This window comes from Sycon ciliatum, chromosome 12, assembly GCF_964019385.1.
Source record: "Sycon ciliatum chromosome 12, ocSycCili1.1, whole genome shotgun sequence".
NCBI classification, from domain to species: Eukaryota; Metazoa; Porifera; class Calcarea; order Leucosolenida; family Sycettidae; genus Sycon; species Sycon ciliatum.
The window spans coordinates 27,140,931-27,165,930 of NC_088654.1; the positions used below are offsets into that span (position 1 = coordinate 27,140,931).

At 50.0% G+C, this 25,000-nt stretch overlaps 2 protein-coding genes across 2 annotated transcripts in view; one reads left to right on the forward strand and one right to left on the reverse strand.

The window, feature by feature from the left end:
• LOC135828098 (ras-related protein Rab-35-like) overlaps window positions 1–25,000 on the forward strand; it is an 88,551-nt gene that overhangs the window by 6,932 nt on the left and 56,619 nt on the right. The window lies entirely within an intron of this gene.
• Window positions 9,949–25,000, reverse strand: part of LOC135828734 (uncharacterized) — a 30,902-nt gene continuing 15,850 nt past the window's right edge. Inside the window, exons 10-19 of the mRNA XM_065341157.1 lie at window positions 24,099–24,209; window positions 22,226–22,302; window positions 21,516–21,615; window positions 18,687–18,730; window positions 17,602–17,655; window positions 16,963–17,018; window positions 16,422–16,442; window positions 15,254–15,341; window positions 14,165–14,454; window positions 9,949–13,314 (exon numbers count right to left, since the gene is read on the reverse strand). Coding sequence (XP_065197229.1) covers window positions 11,601–13,314; window positions 14,165–14,454; window positions 15,254–15,341; window positions 16,422–16,442; window positions 16,963–17,018; window positions 17,602–17,655; window positions 18,687–18,730; window positions 21,516–21,615; window positions 22,226–22,302; window positions 24,099–24,209 — 2,555 coding nt within the window. The 3' untranslated portion in view covers window positions 9,949–11,600. The remainder of the gene's footprint in view (window positions 13,315–14,164; window positions 14,455–15,253; window positions 15,342–16,421; window positions 16,443–16,962; window positions 17,019–17,601; window positions 17,656–18,686; window positions 18,731–21,515; window positions 21,616–22,225; window positions 22,303–24,098; window positions 24,210–25,000) is intronic.

Genomic DNA, 25,000 nt, shown 5'->3' on the forward strand with positions numbered 1-25,000 from the left:
CACTGAGCAAACATCAGAAGGACTTGAATTGGGCATGATGTACAGTCACGTACATGTTCATGATCGTACAATGTGCATCACTGAACTCTAATGAACACTCAATCTTCAATCATAATACATACCTGTCAGGATGGGCATTCTTTTTCTTATTCATCCTCGTCTTCACTGAGTTCTGCAGTTACTTGAAGCTCCAGTGGTTGCCCATTCTCACACTCCTGGCCCGAGTGAGAGCACTTGCAAGCATCCGTGCAATTGAGGTGCTGTCTCCGGCAGGAGCAATGCCCGTGCTTGCAGCCTGTCGTGCAACCGCATGAAACAAATTCCATCAGGCTCGATGGTGCTGGTGCCAAGCTGAGCCAGTCCACTTCCAAACCACCGCCAGAATCGATGGTCCACCCTTGACCAGGGCTATGCGGTGGTGGGACATCCGCGGAAGCTTCCAGAGCACGGCGCCAGATACTGGCCTGGTAATTTGCTCTTGCAGCATGCTTGCGCAGCGCATCTTGGCAAGGAGGAAGGGAGCTGGATTGCGTCGAGCGAGAGCAGAACATCTGGTATCGCACTTCGTTGATAGATGTGGTGGTGTTGAAGCCGTATAGACCGCAAGTGAACTGCTCGATGCAGGCGAAAATGTCAGCTGGTAGTGCGTTAAATGATGCACCGAGTGCTGCCATAGCCTTTCGAGCCAGCTCGCCTTGTGGGGTTTGCTTGGTGATCAGCTGAAATGCTAGCTTCTTCCCTCTGCCACTGAAGGCACTGGTTGTGTCACAACCTGTATAGGCATGCATCCCCACCATGGCTTCGCAAACGGGGGCACTAAGCTGTTGGGCCATAGCGGTGATGTCCAAGAGGCGGGCATTTCGGCCAGTGCCGGTCAGGAACATGAGGGGAGCATTTATGAGGAAGCTGAAGTGACATGCCAGCACGGCGACATCAGTGTCTGGCGACTTGATTATGATAGCGGATATGCCATGCTTGGCGGCATGGTCAGCATGCAGCAAGAGTCTTGTATCAGCCTCTTCCTGCAGAGAACAGAGTGCTGGGCAACCGGTGGCAGAAGTAGAGCCATTCTGCAAGATGAGATGCTTGCATTCCTCCCCACTGGTGACGAACAGATGTCCATTGGTGGCACTGGTAAACTTGCCGGAGCACCATTCCTTGCAAAGAAATTCCATCAAAGCCACCTTATTTGTTCCAACTGAAAGAAACTTCGACCACTGGTGAGGTGTTTTCTGGTTCCCGCTGGAAATCCGCAATCGCATCTCACCAAGGTTACTTGCTCTTCTCCCACGCTCAATGTTCTTGATCGAATTTTCCGGATATGTGTCTGCTACAAAGTCGACACGTTGGTGAGTTGACAGGTTTGCCGCAAGGGACTTGAATATAAACTCAGCCAGCTCATAGAAGGTGGATGGGATGCTCGTCTGCTTCAAACTTCGTAAGAAGGCCATCGCATCGACTAGCAAAGCAGACTGAGGCATTGGTGTGCCTGTATGGTTGGTTAGCTGCTCACCGATGTACTTAAGTAGTGAGGACTTTGCGGTTTTGACAGGAGTTCCATCTTGGGTGCTGAGAGACCATGGTACCGGACCAAGAGGGTAGCTCAATACCTCTCTCATATCAAGCTGCCTTGCCTGTGCGATTACTGCCATCCGTGAGAACAGGTTTCGGTCAGCACGCAGCATAGAGATAGTCTGCGCTAGGCGAGAGCTGCCAGCAGATTTCTTGGCTGGTGAGAACGTATGGAGTTTCAACTTAGGCAATGGGTCATGAAACCGTTTCGTTTGGTTCACAAGACGCTCATTGACGAACTGAACCAGTGCGTCGAGACCACGCTGCTTGGCTAGAAGGAGGTCAGCTGCTGTATCATCTGAACATGCCACGCCAGATGAGAGGTTGACAAGGTCATTCTCATCGAAGTCGAACGGGTTGAGCCAGCTAGTGATGGTGGATTGAACTCTCTGTACATCATCTTCATCCCGTTGGAGCCGAGTTGAATGACATTCCTTGTGCATCGACTCTGCTTGTTGACTTGCATCGTCTAGTCCGCACTGCTCCAAGCACATGTCAGTCATCAGTCCTCTGTCGGAAGATGTTACAACCCAGCGCTGTACAGCCGATGCGTTGCGGCTGCAGCCGATGATGCCTCCTTCAGTTTTCGTGGAGCGGTTCATGCTCTGTTCAATAGCCATATCAGAGGCCACTTGCGCAAACGGATTATGTGAGCGCTGGACAGCAAATCCACCTTGCTCCAAAAACTCTGCTGCCAATGGGTGAGTGTCCCTTAAGTGAGTCATCTGGAACCAGTACAGCGTCATATAGCGAGCATAGTTGTGGCGATCATAACTGAAGCACCAGGGTAGCATGTCTTGCAGGCAGGACAGGTGAAGGGTCCAGTCAGCAGCACGGCTGGAACGTATTAACCGCAGAAGAAGGCAGACGAGATCCACATAGGATGACCAAAAGTTGAACATATTGCTGGATTGTGACTGTGCCTGGCAAAAGGCATTATACTTGGAGAACATTGAGCGGACTGAATCATCTTTCAGCACACGTTCCATGTTGTCCTTGTTGATGCACATCTTTAGTTCCATCACCATCTCACCAAGACGTGTGAATTCATCGGATGGAATATCATTGGACTCATGGCTAAGGAAAGCGCTCCACCTCAGACGCTCCAAAGCCTCGGCAACAATATTGTGGAACCGTACAGCACGATTGTATTGCCGGCCGGTCATAACGGATGCAGCCACTGTCGATCCAGCGACCTGTGATTCAATAAGAGCATCAGTCAAGCCAGCACTACCAAAGCGCTTTCCGATGATGGCAAGTAGTGTACACGCGGCATGAAAGCCACCCATTCTCAGGACAACAGATTCAAACTCAGCTGGTCGTTGCAGTATGATGTCCATTGCTTTCGCATAAATGGCTTGATCGAGGACGATCAGGGTAAATGGCAGCCCACCAACTCGTGCCATGTCAACAGATCTCTTCAGAACTTCATACACTGTTGACATATCAGTGGGAGACGCATCAATCACAGGACAGTAGCTGATAAAAGCTTTATCAGGCACAGAGTCCTTGCTGATAAGCTGGTTGAAGGCGGTCCAAGACGGTACAAGCTGCTTGGTGTTACTCGCATCCGCTTCACCTGCAGAGGTCATACTTCTTGACAAGTCTCCTTCGTAACACCAACGTATCATCATCCAGGTGAAGTCAAGCAGCTTGGATTGATGGTGAACATTGTGTTCAATCCTGTCCACATCAGCAGTAGTAGGGAAAGCAGGTGGATCAGATCTTGCCTGTGGGATAAACACCGGGAAGACAGTGCTGGGTACAACAGTTGAGCGCTTCCGCCTTGGTGGTATGAAGGTTGATTCAGCTGCAGAAGACACTGCTGGGTTGTGGTCACGTGTGCGTTGAGATGGCTGAACAACTATGCCATTTGTGCAGTGGGTCGTCCCTTCTCCCGACAACGTCTCTTCGCATAGATCATTATTGTCCCACACAAAGTAGTAGGCACTGTCAACATCGACTCCCTTCGGGAGAGATGCTGCAGCTGCTTGCTGGTTGTTGGCTTGGCACTCAGCCAAAGCAGTCTCCAGCTCTAGCACCTGTGAGTATGCAGCACAATGACCAAGCCGGTTCAACATTGTGACCAATTTTGAGCTACGGAACATATGATGCACCGCAACAGCAAGAGCAATGTGTTTTGGGGGCTGTGTAGCTGCAGTACAGCCGTACATTATATCCTGCCCAATCGAACAAATCTGGCGGTGCAACTTAGGGCTAGTGGATGAAACATCTACCCTTTCGCATGACACATCATCGTTATGGCTATCACTCATCGTCCACAGCAACATGTTGTATACCGAGTCGGGGAAGTACTTACTGCTGGCCTTCGAGGTCATGTCAACTGGTTCTGGTGGCCAGGCTGGCTTGCCTCTTGCCGATGCATGCTCTCTCATTGTTCGCTTCAGAATTATGGATGCATGATAAAGGATAGTCATTTCATCCATTGATATGGCTGATGGAGGTTCATCAACGGCACGGCCAACTCGTTCAGGCAATGTTCGACGACTAGTTCTAACAGTTTCCATGTCTGGTGGCACATCGGGCATGGCAACCGTCTTCACATTTTCATCAATTTCGGCAGCCGCAGTTACCAGTGCCTCGTCCTCATCCATACCCTGGTCATCGTCGTCGTCGTCGCTATCATCGTCGTCGCTATCATCATCGTCATCATCATCATCGTCGTCGTCATCATCATCATCATCATCACCAGCTCGTGACGGATGGTCGAAGGTTGATAACAGCCGAAGAAAGTATTTACAGTGCATCGTTGCATATACACGCTCGGATTCATTAAGGCGTATCGGTTTAACGAAGGTTATTTCTTCCCCAAAGTAGTCCATCATAACCTTTTTAACCTTGTCCCGTCTGGCATCAACAGATGTATGCTTTCTATAGAGTTGCCTCATATCCTCAATGGACAAATGCTGTTTGTTTGTCATTAAGCTCTGGCGCACATCTCCATAGAATACTTCCAGTGGATTACACGGTGCCTCTGCAGAGGCAGATGCATTTTTTGCGGCACACCGTGCCAGCGTTGAATCTCTCGTGTAATTCCTGTAGCATTGTTTATGGTAGTTAACCTCGCGCGCAAATATTCCAGAGACGGATTGACCAATTGCAACTTGGACCTTTTCGTCTTTTCTGACGTTTGCTGCGTGTAACAGCTTCGCTGCAGCGTGTGCGTATTCACACCTGCTTGTGGACTGCACTACATTCTTCCGGCCAGGTTGCTGGCGCCTCTCCTTCCCACAAAATATGCAGCCCTTCATGCCTGGAGCTACGACGGGCGCGGCTAGTGCGGCGCGCGTGCTGGGGCGGCGCTTGGCTTCTGGCTCTATCGACTCCGGCACAGGCAGTTCTTCCGAATGGCTAGATGAGGTACTCTGCCTTCGTCGGAGGGTTATATTCGTTATTTTCTGGTAACATTTTCTGTGGAAGCCTCCGTTTTCAGGCCAAACATCACTACGACATAACTCCCTGAGTTCAGCTAAATTTTCTACGGCAACAGCTTCACTAGTGCATATTTCACACACCTTCTTCCACGTTGTCTGGGTGAAGGGCTTCACCTCCTCAACGCACTCACGAACGTGAATGAGACACTTTAAACTCATCACGACGCATACTTCTAGTGCTACTTGACCACAGACATACTAGTACAAACTGAAACCAAAAAACCAATCTCGAAATGAAAGTTCAAACTGAGAAGGAAGATGCCAAGTATAGTAGGTGCACGCCTGCACTGCAGAGAGTTAGAATTGTGGGTCCGGGTGCACGCCTGCAGAGAGTGTGCAGTGTACCAGATCGTACCAGATCCGTGACGACTTGACATGACAGGTAACACTGAATTCGTGTACTTTCGTCTATTCTGGTGCATAATCACATTTCACAGCACCACACACACAGCGTGCGTGCAGTACAGCGCAACACATCGGGATCGTCGACTGTGCAGTGCACGTGTACTTACCGCACGTAAGTGCGACCTACTTGAACTACTTGTACTTGTAGTACAACGCGCATGCATGAATGCATACAAAACAATGGCCGCCGAGAGAGAAATTTTCAACATGGAAAAGCCGATTTTTGGATACCTTTCAGAAAGTTGTCAGAGTGACAACAACCGGAATCCTGCTCAGTAAGGTATCTAGAGTAGACGTGGCCAATAAAATTGCGGTGCCCAAAAGTCGGAACGAGATTTTTCTAGGAGGCCTTTTTTCAGGATTGGCCCACGGACTATACCACTTTCAATAAATCGTGACGCCATTTTGTTTTAACATGAATATCGCGGATTACTAAAAAAATCATGAAAATACTTTTCTGAAGACATGATGAATGCTATTGCGCTATTCCTTGCTGTTCGCGACATTACACCCCTGGGTATATAGGGATTTGGGAAGAAAGTAGTATGTAGGATCAACAGACAGAAGTATACACAGATTGCGTGAGGCTCGCCATTGACATTTCGCTCCCTACATGTATTTTATAAAATTGGCAATCAGTGCGAAAAATCGCAGAAATGTCTCTTGTCTTCCAAGTGATGGTTGGCTGTGGGTTTCCGCTGGGTGTGAACAGGGCAGCACGTAGCATTGCACGGCTGCAGCCCTTCTGTCTGTTGGACATCGAACTTGTTACTTCTGGTGCAGCATCCTAGATTGGAGCCGAGGTTTGAAAGCAAACCAGCACAATTACAAAGTCCAGTAAGTGATAATGGAGGAGCTATCTGCGGACAGGCATGATAACGGCGCTCTACAAGATGCCGATCTAGAACCCAGTCGGTTTTGTCTGATTGTAGGTGACGGGAACCTGTCGTTTGCCGCTGGCCTGGCCAAAGTCTGCCACAGTGCGTTCATGAGGTGTGCCTGTCATTGTGAAAGCAGTGCAAACAACAGCAGCAGCCCAAGAGTCCCTGAGAGACGTACAAGCAGTATGGAGTCTGCGTGTTCAATGGCAGATGTGCTGCACACGTGCACAGCCGCAGCAGCAAGTTGCAGTACCGGTACATGCATTGGCGAACCTAGCCACTCTGCACCGGGCTGCAGAACGGACGCCATTACTTCCGATACTCTGTGCCAGCGTTGCTGCGGCGCCAGGGATTCGTACACGACGAGCGAATGTGGAGTGAGCGACCGAGTGTCACCAGTGTGCGAGTTATGCAATGATGCACGGCGTACGTGCGGGGAGACACCTTGCTGCCAGCATTCCTATAAGTGGCGTAGCGAGGCACTGCGGCATGCATCGCTGCCAGCCGTCTGGAAGGGCATTGACGGCTTCCTTGCGACGTGTTATGAGCAGGAGGTGGACGTGAGAAAGCGTCGCAATGCCAGCAAACACATCGACATGCTGGTGGAGCTTGGACATCGTGTAGAGACGGGTGTGGATGGGACTGCCCTGCACACACACACACTCATCGGCGAGAAACGCTATCGCCGCGTCCTGTTTAACTACCCGCACACAGGAGGAAGACGCGACAAGATACAGCTCGACCGCGCGCTGCTGCGAGAGTTCTTTTCGAGTGCGAGCAAGGTGCTCGACATGGAGGCATTCGCCGGCCCTGTGTCGGCTAGCCAATCGTGACGAGGTCGACCATAGGAATGCGGGAATGGCGAGGATCCCAAAATTGGATAGGAATATTCATTCCAACAGCGAACCGTTTTCTAAGCGGAACCCCGTGACGATGATGCACAGCGGGAGTAACTACCGCGTCGATAAGATCGAAAACGTCAACGCAAGGTGTCAGGCGTCGTCATCGGAGCTCCCAGAGCAGATGGTACCCGCATGCCTACCGCAGATAGCTGTACTGCTCATGCCCGGTCAGGGCGGGACGACGGCGGACGAGGGCGAAATGCGAGAGCGTGCCAATCACTGGCAAGCGGTGGAGATGGCGGCAGCGGCCGGACTCATGCTGTGCGCAGTTCAGCGCGTGAACACAGACGTTATCCCCGGCTACGCTCGCACGGGACTGCAGAGTCGCGACGCCGAGTTTGGCTCGGACGTAGGCGTACTGCACGTGTTCACGCCGGCCCTGAGGCCTGTGCAGTGGGGCCGTCGTAGGTACCTCCTGCCTCAGCCTCAACCACCGTGCCTGCCATCATCAGTAGCATCCTCGTTACCGTCTGCATCGTCCTGCTTATCACAGTGGGACCGTCGCCATAGTTACCTGTCTCACGCTAGCCCTTGCTTGCCGTCAGCATCCTCGCTAACATCAGCATTATGCTTAGCATCTGCTTTGGACTGCTCATCACTGACAGTAGCAAACTCGCCGCAGTGCAGACAAGCCCAAGTGGCGCATTCTCGCTCACACTCAGACCTATACATGTACAGTCACAACGCATCCGCCGGTGGTGCCAGCATTGGCACACTACACACGGATTATGGGAGCGGCGGTGTTGCCGAGGTGACGACGGTGCCGACGGCTTGTCAGGAGGATTACGCTGGGACGTTCCGTGCGTGTCCGTACGTGCGCCGCGTTCAGAGCCTGTGTACGCCCACGTACGAGCACCACGTCTCGTTCTGGTTGCCCACCGCGACGGCGACAACGCAGCGCCCATCTTGGCTCCGCAGCCACCGCACGACGACAACGACACTGGAGCAGATGACCGACAGTGGATGCAACGACGCGGAAAGAGAACCTCTTGCTTTAGACGACACGCCGCCTGCTACGACGGAAGCGAACGGATCTGCTTTGGACGGGTCACCGCGGCGGCAACCTTCGTGTATGCCAGAAGCAGATGCAGGAACAGGAACTGGTGCAGAAGCAGATGCAGGAACAGATGCAGGAACAGATCCGGAAGCAGATGCAGGAGCAGATGCAGGTGCAGGAATATGTTCAGAAACAGAAGCAGGTGCAGAAACAGGTGTAGGTGTGTCAGCGTCCGCCACTTCACGCTGCATCTCCGACGGTGTCCTGTGCTGGTGGCAGCGGGAATTGGAGAGGGTGGCGAGTAGCGTGTGCGGCGAGACTCTACACGGCCTGCGCCTACTGGACGTCTACTGCGATCCCTCTAACCCAGCAGCCGGGGCAGGGGCGGCCAGCAACGACAATGTGAGTCTGACATTCTGCGTGACGTACCGTGCCGTGAGTCCTAGCGTGCTGTCCTGGGAAGACACGCGTGACTGTCAGCTGCGTCTCAGACAGGTCCTGGTCGAGGAGCTGGGTGTTTGCCTACGCTAGCATACCAGCTCCTCTCAACTGTGCTAGCATACCAGCTCCTCTCGACTACGCTAGCATACCAGCTCGTCTCACACAATACCTGGCTCTATGCTAGTACTCACTGATATGATGTTGACTGTGTGGGACCATTGCCATTGTGGCACCATTTTCGGACCATTGTGGGAACAGGTGATGGTGCACCTAGCTAGGTCTGTGTCTCGTTTCACTGCCTTTGAACTAAATTGAACAAACGTCGGGCAGATAGCAACACCTGAGTAATATTTATTTATTTATTTTTAGTCTTTCCCAGTCTCCCACCGCTTTAGGGTCCCCTTTCGTTGTTCCTTGTCACTAGTAACTAGCCTGTCTGTGAACATGAGTTGGTCTTGAGAAGCCGGTGAATTTTCATACCAGCAAGACAGAGACGAAAACATATTTTCTGAGCTATTCTCAAACACTACTCTGCTACATGTGAACTGATCAATTGCTACGCGTACTTTCATGTTATTACATTCTCCGTCAATGTTGTCTTTCAGACGGTCGTGTGCTGTGCCTGATCAATTTTGAACCAAGCAGACGTGCATGCGGTGTAATATCTGTGATCTTCGCTGTGCTGGCAACCATTGTCCTGTTCTACATCTCTGCCCCCACCCCCATATACCACTACTGCCATTCATAGCAGCAGGCCTGAGACAGAATCAACACGTAAACCGAGCCTCTATTCTTCTTAGTGGTGTTCACTGTCTTGACAAGGTGACACACCCCTATCGCCCCTCCCTCTTTACTTCTCGAAGGTTAGCAATAGGAACGAGAAAAGGGAGGTGCCCGATCTGGCAGTAGTGTGCAAATCTGTGTGTTTCCAATGTACCGTATGGCGCATTGATCAGGGCTAGCAAGTCCTAACTGGATGGTCCACTGTCCCTGAACCCAGTGCACTACTCTACTACAGTCAACAGTCAGACCTCGCTTATCCGGTCCTCGTTTATCCAGATCCCTCGCCATCCGCAAGAAAATCATCGGTTACCGATTTACAGCATATGTCATGCATACCGTACATACAGTATGTGTGTTCGATTATCCGGTTCCCTCGCCCATCCGGATATTTTTGTGGAAAATGGATGCGTGCGGGTAAGCGAGGGTCTGACTGTACTTCGGAGTACACAAGCCTTTACAAGGCAAGCCGGACACTCTATACACACTGCCATGCTATACCAGACAGTGCTGTATGTGCCTTCAGAAGAACTAGTGACATTGCACCTGTAGTAGCAAAATTAATAATGGTGTTACTGAAGGTACGTACAATGTCCGCCCCACTAGCTCTTCTGATTGGTAGAATATAGATCTTATCTCCGCGCTGCCTATTCTTTTATCAGTGGAATGATTTAGTACCAGAGTCCATGAGTGAAAGTATTCTCGAACAAACATAAGTTGTCCATACATGGAACTCAACGCTCTATAAGTCATGTGATGCTGCTGCTGCTTTGTGCAGTGTGCCGGGTTCTCAAGAATGCCTCAGTGATCAGCCACATGGTACTAGTATACAAGTGTAAGATCGCTCATAAAAGGCTACACAACTTGATAACGTTTTAAAACAACTCCTATTCCTCTAAATATCCTTCTACTGTGACACTCAAAGTTACGAACTGCTCGTCCTGTTACTGTGTGTAATCATACAAAACACTCTGCGGCTGAAAACTAACGAAAACAAGAGGCCGGGGAGGAGGAGGACGAAGAAGAGATGTAGCTGACCAAACCAGTGCGCCAGTGGAAGTAACATGCACAGTAGTATTGTAGATTGTGTTCCGGTGAGCATGACGTCACTATGACATCACCATGACATCATCATGATAGCGTTGTGGCAGTAGTTCTGGCAGAGTACACTCGTTCATGGCGTGCACGTTTACCACAGTTGCTGCTGTTGGTGGTGGTGGCGGCGGCGGCGGTGGTGGTGGTGGTGAAGATGATCTGCTGCTACATGAATGGATCTGCTGTTGGTGCTGCTATTGCTGCTGCTGCTGCTGCTGCTGCTGGTGTCGTTGTTGCTGCTGCTGCTGCTGCTGTTAATGGGACTGTTGGTGTTGCTGTCCTGCTTCTACAGAAGACGTGTAGGTGGTGAAATAAATAATGCCAGAGCTAATGCATGTGAGTGGTGATAGAACGTGCAACGGCCATGTCAAAGCAGCACAGCCACTGTAGCTAGTACATGTAGTAGTAGTAGTAGGAGGAATATAGCGTACGGGGGATGTGCAACAGCCGTCTCCACTACACCGGCGTGCACAGCACATGTGCGTGATAGTACAGTCATGCAGTACATGTACATATACGTACATGTGACGTTGTATACATCTGTATTATGAAATACGGCGCAAGACGACATGGATATGTGCATGCCCAGTGTGGCGGTCATACAACGGAACTTGCCATGCTCAACTCAACGCTCAACTCCTCAAGCAACTATCCGTGTCCGAGGGACTATTGTGCGGTCAACCGTACTCACAAGGACGAACACAAACACATTATTTACGACACGCTACAGGTGGCTCTGCAATGACAATCGAAGGACTAATGGCGGGCATGCCTGCATCTCCAACATGAATGACGAACATGAAGATCTCAATGAAATCACACCGGTTGAGCATCCGTAGCAAGATCAGCATGTCACTACTAAGTTGTTACGGGGCTGCAAGAAGCGGGGCTGTGGTAGGTGGAGTTGACGGTGTGCACACACTTTTCCACACTCTCACGATCAGGACACAAGCAATGTCCGGCAGTGTTCACTACGGTGGGGTTAACAGATCAGACTGTATGCATGCTCATGCAGGGACATCGTAGCTTCATCCGTTCGCCCGCCTGTTGTGTGTGTGTCGCTCTTCCTCCCTTACATCATGCTTGCTGCCTGTTCGCTCATCCAGCGGAAGAAGCGGTCCACCACTGTATCGGGCGCGACAGGTAGCTGTCTCTCCCGGCGTTCATCATGCTTGCTATCCACCATGGCAGTCCACTCGTCGTCGCCGTTGGCATCGTGGAGGAATTCCGTCGGGGTTGGCGGACGCGGCGGCATATCTTCGTCGCATTGCTCCGCGCATGTCACATGACCACTGGTCACTGCCGTCATCACATCTGTGTCCTCGGAGTGTGCACTGTGTGTAGTGCAGCTGCCATCAGTGTCCGCCACATGAGCAGTGCTACTCTCTGCCGAGACGACGTCATCCTGGGCCTCTACAATGCGTGTGCTGCATGTTGCGATTACGTCATCGGTGTTTGTCACATGGGTATCATTACTCGTTGTGATGACGTCACCAGTGCTAGATGACATGCAGGAGTAGAAGGGACTCTCTGTGTGGAGGCCGTCATCATCATGATCAACAGCAGCAGCAGCATTGTTGAGCGGTTCAGTGGCAACACTCGTGGACACGCACTCGTTTTCGCCCTCTCCATGCTGCTGCTCGGGCTGTTGCTGCACTCGCATGCGTTCTTGGCTGTCGTCACCACCATCTGTGGAGTCCATTTCCGCATTGCCAACACTGCGACGCAAGCGTTCCCGTCGGAGCACGACACCGTCAGACGGCATCACCACCCTTGGCTCCTGACGGCCATCGCCGCAACTGCTGCTGGAACCCATGACATCATCCTCATCACCCTTCTTGTTGTCCAATGACATCACCACATTCGGCTCGTGACGGCCACCGCTGCCGCAGCTCGAGCCCATGACATTGTCCTCGCCCTCGTCATTGTCCATTGATGACGTGGTCGATGACGTCGATGTGGAAATGATGATGGTGCTGAGACGCTGGCATGCGCCGATCACACGCTCAATGTCGACGGACATTGCGCTGTCGTTGTCATGGCGCGCGCTAGAGGAGAGTGGAGTAGTCGGTGGTGCATGCGAATGCGTTACGTCTATGTCTGCTGCTGGCTGAGTGTGTTCGCCGATAACACCATTGTGATCGTGATCATCATCAGCATTGTTGTGACCCTGGACAACATTGTCTGTAGCGACATCACCAGCTGTTCCCTTCCCCATTGCTACTGGTAATGCTACACTCCGCACGGTATCTACAAACTCTGGGCCACCTGAATCTTGCAACACCTCTTCCCTGCACGTGCCACCATCGCGTGCATCTGCAACGGGTGATGGTGATGATGCTGACGCCGACATACCCTTGTCCTCATCGGCGGCAACCAGCCAGGGCGAAGATCGTCGGGATGACGTCGACACTCGTACGGCACCCTCGCTCAGCGCGCTGGGGCTGGTGCCGCGTGAGAGAGGCGTGCCGCCTACGGACTTAGATGGTGAGCACGAGCTCTGACGCGAGTTTGTCCAGAGTGAGGGTGTGAACGAGGGACGGCGTGGCATGGCAAGACGCTCCAGGATCTGTTCTTGTTCCTCGGAGATGTCCGGCAGATCCAGGGACTCGGACACGAGGCTGCGTACGGAGAGCAGAGTCGCGGCGTTTGGCGGTGCGTACGTCTGTTGTTTGGCGGCGGAATAGAGTGAGGCTTGGTGTAGGTCTGTACCAGCGGTTGGATGGGTCTTGGTAGCCGCGCCGTCAATGGTGGTGGTGGTATGATTGCCTTCGCCATTCCTCTCCCTGTGATAGCAATCATATACACACATGCACACATATGCATGCACGCACGCATGTGCACACATATACACACACCATATAGGCATACACACACACATACGCACACACGTATGCACACATACACACACGCATGCATGCATACGCACACCCGTATTCAATTCGGTCGTCTAAATACCAGCACCCAGGCATACGGATGCAACTGAAATGAATCCTCTACATAGCTGGCAAGCTTTGATATTTGGCTTAGTTGCACTTGGTGTACAGTGCATTGGACGTGATCTTTAAGCACTGATTGCTTTCCATGCTACGGAGTATGATGTTTCCATTCTGCGGGAATTTCAACACTACAAATGTCTGTTGAAAATATGGACAAATGCAAGTGGTTGGCAGAACTGGTCTTAATAGAGTGTGTACTACGGTATTTTCCGGAGTTTATGGGGCCGTCCATAATCATCGATCTTTTACAGGAAAAGAAAAAAAGTTGCGTTATGGTTGGGTGGGTCAAGGAGAGTTTCGTTTTGAAAAAATATTGATATGTGAGACATCAATGCATTCTACCTGTCAAGTCAACCTATTTTTCATTCAGGGGGGGGGGGGGGGGGGCAGGGTCCTAACTAAACCTTTTCGTTTCGTGAAAATTATCGCTAAAGCCGGATGGCCCCTAAGCCGCCGCACACACATTTAGCCACAAAATACAGATGTCTTCCCTGTTTATCACTGTTAATTTGACTATCGTAGCACAAGCCGTGCCGGCTTTTTGGGAATTACTGACTGTGACTGGTGTTCACAGTGTGGCTTGTACTCTGGAAAGTAGGGCAGGTGAATTACACTTCACCATGTTCACTGAACTTACAGATATTGACAAGCTGTATCGGTATCATTGTCAGGTATTTGCCACGAACTAACACCACCACCGCCAGCACCAGCACCATCAAGAGTTGCAGTACCAGCCGATGTATTGGCAGCAGCAACAGCAGCAGCTGCACTGTGACTGGATTCGTACACCAGATCGACGAGCACCTGCAGGTCTTCCAGTGACAGCGAGGTGAACGCGGCGGCTATCTCGTCCTCCGTGATGTCATTGATTCCGTCACAGTTCTCCTCCACGGTCGGCAGTGCCAACTCTTGCATCCAGGGATGACTCTGCGCGGCATTGCCAACAGTTCAATAAACAAATGTTGGGGTAACAGTAAAACTTCTTCAAAAGGTTTCCAGGTTTAAAAGAGGCTTACGGTGACGACTTTACCATAGCTTATTGGTAGAGCATTGCTGGCCACAAGCAAGGGTTTCTGGTTCCAGTTCTGGTGGTAACAGTGTTTTTGTGTTGACATACATAGAAATCCGTGGTTTGAACGGAAGCCTGATGTGAATAGAAGCCTGATGTGAATAGAAGCCTGATGTGAATAGAAGCCTAGCCGTGACATCAGCTGCTACAGGAATAAACCCGGCTTTAACGTACGTGACAATAGAGTAATAGTTACTTGTTACTTGTCAGTTTGAGCACTCTCTGGCAAGGTACGCTCGGGGCCTGGTTTAAATCTGGCTTTGGAAAATTTATTTTTCATTGCTATCAGGTTCGGCCTCATTTTCTCTGTGCTGCGCTGATGAGTTCACAAAGAACGAAACAGCATGCTGTCTGCAGATTGAGTAATAGAGTTATGTGTACTTGTTCTTCTCCAGCAAAAGCTAGTCTTATCAGTGTTCTTCTTTTAGAACAAGATTTCATCACATACATTTCTTTAATCGGATGGAGACTCGGCCAAGGATGATTTTATAGGAAAGAAAAAGGACCAAGGAACTACAAGTTACGCCATACTGTCCACTACTACACCACCCATTACTGCACACTCAGCTCATAGGATAACATTGCACGATACATTTTATTTCTCTTGACGTTGGAAGACCAGTCAAACAATGTGAACTGAAATCGACCTGAGCTTACCCGCATGTCGGCCAGAGAGATACGCTTCGCAGGATCCTTCTCAAGCAGCCGGCTGAGAAACTCTCGCGCTTCGCTACTGACCTCAGAACTGTAATCAACAAGCAAGGAAACCGTGGCAACAAGGATAAATTTGAAAATTCAAACTCGCTTCAAGAGTCGCAGAAAGAAGCAGACTGTAGTTGTGTTTGGGTGTGGCATGTTTGTTTGCTCCTAATGCAATATAGACCTGTATCACAGCTTGGTCATGTGACTGCACTAACTTGTGTAGAGAGTGATCATGACATGTGGACAGTGAAACCAACATGCCCGACATCATGTGACCCATGGATGCGGGGGTTGATAGATGGTCTGACCTGTATCACATCTTGGTCGTGTGACGGCATTAATTTACTGTATAAAGTGATCGGCATGACGTGTAGACAGTGGAACCAACATGGCCGACATCATGTGACCCATAGATGCAGGGGTTGAGTGGAGGTGACAACTTGGCACCAATATGGTCACCATTATGTGGCCCATTGATGGCAGGGATTGGCTGGAGATGGATTCACTGTGACATGGCCACCGATATCACAGTCCTGATCTATTACTGCAGAGATTGAGTGGCGTTGGAGTACGCCACTGAAGCAAGGCTTGGCCGGAGGAGGAACCAAGATGGCTGCCCTTTCTGGAGATGTGGGCTGTGCGCCGTTTTGGTCTTTTCGAGTGTGTCGTCAAAATGGTTTCCCCGTCTTTCACAATGCATGTGCTTCCTTGCTGTTCATGTTGCTACCAAGAGTACATAACCCCAAGAGTGTGCAACTGCCTGCACAACCTCTATGCTGTGCTGCGACGGCAGAACTTCACATCACGTGACATGGTTCAAAAGGTTACGCTGGCAAACAGTGCAAAGTGACCACAAGGGAGTTGTACCCTAAGCTGGGTTGCGTACAACCCTGTATCTATCATGCACAGAGTGCAAAAATGTATACGGGTTCATCACGCGATGTGAAGTTCTGCCGTCGCAGACCTCATAGCTGGAGTTGCACACTCTTGGGGGTTATGTACTCTTCTTGCTATCCATAGTGTAATCCATGTTGCTATCCATGCTGCTTATGCATACAGTACACAACCTCCCTGGACATGCACAGGGGACACTAACAGACATACTAGTGTTCATGTAGCTTACCATTCAGCAGGATAGTCCGGTCTGTTGTGCAGGTATTCGCATCGTGTGGAAGGTACATACAAGCACAAACACGCAAACGCGCACACATGCACATACAAACACACACGATCACACAAAAACACACACACGCACACGCGCGCACGCACACACACACAAATAAGCAAACACACATACCGGGTCGAACACTCATCGACGCAACACTCTATTAATCAAAGGGTATAGCAGCTGGTAAGTTTGAACAATGGATTGGACTTGTAGAAAGTAGCTCACAATCCCAGCATGTCCGCCATCAACTACCCATTACTGCATGTCAGCATGCTTCTCTGGCCAAGGCAATCTTGTATACTGTATCAGAAAACTCCGTCTAGCCGAGTCTCACGCGAACCGTGATTTTCTTTCTTACGTCCAATCCATCATTTTATCAACAAAGTATTGAAAACAGGTGAACGTCTGGACTTTTTAACAACAGTAAATTCCTAACAGGTGAAAGTCTGGTCTTGTTGCTGTTAAAAGTTAAAACTGCACTACACTGAAATCTTACTCTTCTTCCACAATCAGACGATGTACTTCTAAGATGCTTTCACTCAGGAACGGTAGCTACAGGACCAGAAACAAAACATGCAAGCGCGCATGCACACACGCATGCACGCAAGCACGCACACACACAACAGTCGGGCTACCATTAGTGGTGTTAATGTGCTGAAAACCATAAGCCCATTCATAGTGCATGCCAAATATGGAATGCATGCTACGTCATAGTGCACAATTGGCTTATAGAGGCTATATGAATGGTGTAATGGTGGCGAGCTAGTGGATTTGCTTCTAGGCGCCTAAGAATGTAGAGAGACTCGGTGGATTCATTTCCGGGAGCGAAGTATACGGCATGACCTAGAGGACTCCCTTGCACGGATCACACAATGCAGGATGTACCTTTTTCACACACGAATCCGTACATATTATTAGATAAACCTTGATTGGTTCAAAAACACGCTGGTTTCAAGCACAGTGCGCCCTGCGCCTTGTAACATGCTGTCAACCAAACACCAAGTCTGTACATGTGTACTTGAGAGGCACCCAGAAGTATTAGTTAGGCTGCTAGCTTACAATGAATGGACTGTAGAGTGGCAATGCTCTGTGTGACTAGGGTTAAAGTATGCATATGTAGCAACATAAGAAATACCTTGCCGAAGAGGAAGCAGAAGAGTGTGACGCCCATGGCCCAGATGTCCACTTTCTGTGCGCACAGATAACCACATCATGCATACATACATACGTGTGCACACACACACACACACACGCGCACACGCACACGCACACGCGCACACGCACACGCACACACACACACACACACACACACACACACACACACGAATGAACGCATGCACACAACACATGCGTGACAATTCATCTTTTATTGAGAGTCTAGCCGTGTGGTTAGACGAGAAGGCAGAAATGCCGCTGTGTATCTGGTGAAGTAAGATAAAAACTAACAAACACACCACGATGAATGACACGCACATGTTGAGCAATGCCAGTACAAGCTCACAATCCACAATTACCTATTACCCTGCATGGATCATGCAGCGAACACATAACACAACCAAAAGACACAAGTACAGTAGTCTGAGAGACGCACAAAGTGCACAAGGATCTGATGTGACAGGACAGGCGTGAAGTGATGGCTTGCTCTAGTGACTGCTCTACTTCAGTATCAAATATTCATCATCTGTTGAGCGTGTTGGAAAGGGAAAAAAGTCTGAAGAAAAAATTGACTGTCACCACCAGGACTCGAACCAGCGATCTTCACTCGATTCCGCAGAAGCATACACCAATGTAAACTACAGTCAGACCTCGCATAACCGCACACATCCGTTTTCCACAAAAATATCCGGATAGGCGAGGGAACCGGATAATCGAACACACATACTGTATGTAAGCATGGCATATGCTGTACATTTGTAACCAACTATTTTCTTCCGGATGGCGAGGGATCCGGATAAACGAGGACTGACTGTAGTATTATTCCCGTAGCTTGCAAAAGACGTTACTTCAGTAATGTCTGGCGCTGGCCAGGGTCCGCACAGCTCTAATTTATTATCAGCCTTTTCGCGTTGACATCACCAAGCAAGCTTGGCTAGTCTTCGCTTAGGCCAAGTGGAATGAAGAATGAGGAACGAGCGCGGTTAATGGCGTGCTGGTGGGTAGATTATATTTCACAGACCGTGATCTACTATGGTCTAGGTACAGCCGGGCAAGCAGTTGTACCTTTGCATCGACCTCCAGCTTCACACCTCTCTCCCTCTTGCTGACTGTCAATAAAACACAGTGAATAAGAGACATACAAAGTCATGTCCAAACACGTGTGTGCATGCACGCACCCACGCACACACGCACACACGCACACACGCACACACACACACACACACGCACACACGCACACACACACACACACACACACGCACACACGCACACACACACACACACACACACACACACACACACACAGACACACACACACACACATACGACGACTACAATCACGCTACTTGTACGGACTGTAATTATGACTCAGATTTTGAACAATGATCTACTGGATTGGAGAAATTTCATGGTACAGATAAAAATGTTCAAAATGAGACATAAACCATCCTTTCTTTAAGGATCTGAATACTCAAGTAAACTATTCCACTCCCCAAAACTAAGCAGAAAGAAAAAAAAAAGAAGAAAAAAAGGAGTAGCAGAGGATGGTTTCAATCCATCGACCTCTGGGTTATGGGCCCAGCACGCTTCCGCTGCGCCACTCTGCTTGCCACACTAGACTGTGGATCACCACTACACTCATACATCGCTTACCCGGACACCGAAGTAAGTTACGCACACCTCGGTCTACCGGGCACATTGTTTGTGAGTTTAGAGTAGAAATGTTACTACTCTTTTGCCATTATTTCGGAAATGCATGCTACATAGTCCGGGGAACATCCATGCGCTTTCAGCATGCTTTTTCCAGCGTGTATGCATCATTTCATACGCAGTCATGTGCCATGTGTCAGTCATACATGCAAATCGGCTATAGCGGTGCACCGGATATAGTGATAAGTTAACGAAAATCAAAGGGGCATCTTATATCCAGTATTGACTGTAGTGACATCAAATGCCAGATCTCTGGCCTTCCCCATTGAAGTGTATGTGATATCGAGTTATGGATATTTCCAAGTTATGGCGGGCAGTGCCCGTTCCAGGACTGCCCAGATAACACGTTTGATCGTGTCTCGCACATCGGCCTCCTTCACAAGGTGCGTAGCCTAGGCATAGATGGTCCGCTTCAGAGATGGCTGGCCTCGTACCTGGACACCCGTTCCCTACAGTGCCTCGTTGGAGGGCGGACGTCATCTAGGTATACGACCTCCGCTGGAGTCCCCCAGGGAAGCATCCTTGGACCAACGCTTTTCCTGGCCTACGTCAACGACGCGCCAGATGTTCTCGCTGACGGCGCCAGTTTGGAAGCCTATGCTGATGATACAACTTTGTACAGCTTAGTCACCTCCCAGCAGACCCCAACAGTCGCCGCGCAGTCACTGCAGGTGTCCGTTGACCGACTGCACGAGTGGGGTCATACATGGAAAGTGATGTTTGAACCGACCAAATCCCAGGCCATGACAGCCACCCTCAGACGCACCGGCTTAGATCTCCCCCCACTCCTGTTTGGTGGCACACTGGTGCCCGAGACAACCACCATCACCCTCCTTGGTGTGAAGGTGGACGCCAAGTTGACCTTCAGCGATCACCTACGCTCCGTAGCCACCCGTGCACGCCAACGGCTTGGGGTCCTAAACAGAGCCGCCCACATACTCACCCCCGCCGGCCGGACGACCGTATACAAGGCGTTCGTACGACCAGTCATGGAGTATGCGCCTCTTGTATGGATGGGAGCTGCGCAGAGCCACCTCCAGCGTCTGAACAATGTTCAGCGCCGCGCGCTTCATGCTATCGGCCCTGGGGCACACCTACCCAGCCTGGCCATCCGCCGCACTGTTGCCTCGCTTGCCTGCCTGTACAAGCTGCACTACTTGCCTGGTCCTCCGCAGCTGCTCTCTGTGTTGCCACCGCGCCACATCATCTCTACCAACCCCAGAACTCGCAGCGAGCACGGTGCTGTCAGTGGCCATGACCACCAGCTCCAACACCAGCTGCCTGCATCTGCCCCGCTGGCACTGAAGCGCTCGTTCCCACACTGCAGCATCAGCGATTGGAACTCCCTCCCTGCCGCTCTCCTATCCCAGCCTCCCCACAGCAAGAGAATGCAATCATTCAAAACGAATGTTTACCGCCATCTTCGCAGCACAAACTGGCTCTGGGCAGTCGATTCCCTATGAATAGTATGACGCTAAGACAGTTTCTCCCCCACAATCGCTCGTGTTAAGCCTTGGGTTTTTGCATCTTTCTTACCTGTACAGCTCTATCTTCTTCTTTTTTCATTGTTTTTGGTGCGTGTTTTTGGCCGTGACGCCGAGACCTCAGGTCGGCAGAGTCATCAATGCCCCACCATCACTGCTGCGTCTCGGTGCAGCGCCTGCTCATTAGTTGTCACGTTTGTCCTAGTCTCCGTACCATTGTCTTTCCTTATTCTTTTCGAGCTGGTTATGTGAATATAGTAAAAAAAAAAAAAAAAAAAAAAAAAAACAAAAAAAAACACAGATACAGTCAACTTGGCTAATAACGACTGCGGATATAACGACTGCGGATATAACGACAATTCGAGAATAACCACTGCGGATATAACGACAATTCGAGAATAACGACAGAATTTCCATGCCCGGAGCAAAGTCACATCCAACTGTAATACATATAATGGGACTTCGGGTATAACGACACTTCGCGAATAACGACACTTTTCTGATGGCCCGCCGAGTGTCGTTATACGCGAAGTTGACTGTACAACAGTCATACCGACTCCTAGTAGCTGATACACTAGTACAGGTACAACGGTGAAGAAGTCGAGGCACTCAAACCACCGACTGTTTAACCAGTTTAAAAATGCCAGCGGGTGCTATTAAGCATAGCAGATGTAGAAAATCACTTGCGGACAACACTCACACATCTCAGGAGCCATGAAGGCTGGAGACCCTTCACCAGCAGCACTGGTTTTGCTGCCCTCGGCGTCATCAAACCACTCTGATACGCCAAAGTCTGTTATCTGAGCACGGCGTGGGACAGAGAGAAAAAGAAAGAGAGATCCTGGGATAAATAGGGATACAAGTAGATAGAAAGGGGAAGAGGGAACGAGAGAACGAGAGAAAAGAAAGAAAAAGAGGGCAAGGGATAGAGAGAGAGAGAGAGAGAGAGAGAGAGAGAGAGGCAAATAGGCGCAAACACTGTCCAGTAAGCACATATTAGCTATCGTGTTCACTGGGAACATATTGCCTTGCCCCCCCCCCCCCCCCCTGTCCACAGTCCTTCATTCCCTCCCTTACTACCCATTCCTCTCTCCTTCCGTCCCTCCCAACCTCCCTCCCAAACCCTCCCAAACCCTCCCTCTGTCTTCTCTCTTGGTTCCTTTGTCTCTCCCTTCCATACACCCTGTACCATGTATACGCCCGCCGCAAGAGAAGCATAAAAAGCTGCAAATGCACTGGATGTGCACCACGGACTTTCTCCCATACCGGTTAGTTATAGCAACGCTAGCGGACAAGATCTGAATGAAACAGATCAAGGCAAGTGCCAGATAACTGCCTAATCCACACAGCTGTCTCCGTTCCATCCCCATTGGAGGTGTCTCTTCACTTCACCCCAGTGCGTGCGCTTACTTTGATGTGCTGGCGCGTGTCGTCCAGCAGCAGGTTTTGTGGCTTGATGTCGCGGTGTGCAATGTTCTGAGCGTGTACTGTGACAAGTCAACACAACACAACACAACACAACAGCAGATACAATCATGATGTATGCACACACAAGTACTACAGTGCTGTCGGACGCCGGAGAGCGTAGCGCCGAAGAACGAACAGGGTAGAATTTCACCAAGCACAGCATACCAATGTATATACGGTGACTTAAAGGGGAAGTTAAGGCAAAAATTAAAATTTCACCAGTTGTAGTCTTCGGGGTGCTGAGTCGAATGGTCTTGGTCCGAGGAAGCTGAGACGCTCCCTTCCTACTTGAATCCCAATCGAACTCGCGCACTTCCACCGAAACTGGGTGACTGCGCCCTACGAGATGGGGATTTGTATGCAAAATGTCACTAAAAGCGCCATTTCGTTCTTATAAAAGCACGGATGACCGCGATTGGCCCATATGTTGTAGTCCTTTGGATGCTGAGTCAACTGGTTTTGGTCCGAAAAGGCTGCGATGTAGCGTTCCTCCTTTATTCCCAATCGAACATGGTTGAACAAGTGGTCACGTGCTCCTGCGTACACCAGTCACCTGGTCACCGTGCCTGCAGGGTACAACTTACTAGCCTGTTTGACCTTTTTTGGGTGCACTCCTGTCACTCGAGTTGAACCTTGGTGTGAAATTTGTCGCCTGCTGGCGTGGTGACCAGGTGATTTGGGCACCCAGGAGCACGTGACCGCTTGTTCAACCATGTTCGATTGGGAATAAAGGAGGAACGCTGCATCGCAGCCTTTTCGGACCAAAACCAGTCGACTCAGCGTCCAAAAGACTACAACATATGGGCCAATCGCGGTCATCCGTGCTTTTATAAGAACGAAATGGCGCTTTTAGTGACATTTTGCATACAAATCCCCATCTAGTAGGGCGCAGTCACCCAGTTTCGGTGGAAGTGCGCGAGTTCGATTGGGATTCAAGTAGGAAGGGAGCGTCTCAGCTTTCTCGGACCAAGACCATTCGACTCAGCACCCCGAAGACTACAACTGGTGAAATTTTAATTTTTGCCTTAACTTCCCCTTTAACTGTGCATAGACCGTCGTCATACATCAAAACAAGGACGGAGCGCCAAAGAACGACCAGGCTAGAATTTCACCAAGCACAGCATACCAGTGTATATACGGTGACTCAACTGTGCATAGACTGCTGTAGTACATGACATTTTTAAGAACGGTCTAGGCTAGGAGGCTAGGAGGCTGACCCCCCCGTTCTTCAGCGACTGACAGTACTGTACACACTAGAGTAGAGTACAGTTGGGAACACGACGCCCTATACATGTAGCTGTTTCACGTCTATCACATGACCACAGCTGTTTCACGTCTATCACATGACCACACAGGGCAGCCATGTTGCTTCCAAGTCCACTTAACCCCTGCATCTGCGGGTCACATGATCAAACATGACAGCCATGTTGGTTACAACTCCACTCAACCCCTGCATCTATGGGTCATATGATGTCGGCCATGTTGGTTGCACTGTCTACATATGCCAGGATCACATTCCACACAAATGCTGTCCCATGACCAAGATGTGCCACCACTCTAAGATACATACAGTCAACTTCGCTAATAACAACTGCGGATATAACGACAATTCGCGAATAACGACAGAATTTCCATGCCCAGAGCAAAGTCCCATCTAACTATACTCCGTATAATGAGACTTTGGGTATAAGGACACTTCGCGAATAAGGACACTTTTCCGATGCCCCGCCGAGTGTCGTTATTCGCAAAGTTGACTGTTCTGTACAGTGAATGTACATAGTGTAGAGTGCATGTACCACTGTACCGTTGTACTCACAGTATTCTACACCTAGCATCAAGTCAATGAAGTAACTGCGCGACGTCACCTCATCCAGTTTGTCGTCCAGTTCATCGTCCATCACACATCCGGACGACATCAACTCAAATACTGCAACATACACATATACACACGCGTACTTGTACTTGTACTTGTTGCTCACTGCCAAAACTGGTCACGTGGGTCTCCCCGGGAGAGGGGAGAGAGACTCAAAAGGAATCTTGGAAAGATGACTCAATTGGCTATTGAACCGCCCAACGGCCGACACCCCCTGAAATCCCCAAAACTCTGGGTGGACTTGAAAATGATCCCACTTATGGGCTCACCACACCTCAGTAAGTGGGTGAGGACAAGGTGCAGAAAAAGGATTGACGGCATCAGGGTATCCGTCCTGGGATCCAACTGCAGGTACCCCTGCCCCCAGTGAAGGTAATACTTGCTACTAGTGTGGGTGGCTAAATCAGAGTGGATCTGATACAAGCTTCACTAGCACCATGATTACACAAGAGTTAATCTAGCCAGAAGTAGTCCATGATTAACAGGTATGTATACTTCAAATAGAAAGTATATGAACCCTGAAACCAACAAAGGTGGTAGGTACAACATTACACCTTCAAGCAGCCGAGCCCGTTGGCAACAGACCCAACACTATCCGGCATAAGTGTACCCACCAACCGAACTAGCCGGCATACACACACACACACACACACACACACACACACACACACACACACACACACACACACACACACACACACACAAACACACACACAAACACACACAAACACACACACACACACACAAATACACACACACACACACACACACACAGTGGTGTGTCCAGGAATTGGCTGAGGCGGGGAGATGACATCAAGTTACTGTCCGAGATCAGCCATTTTGAA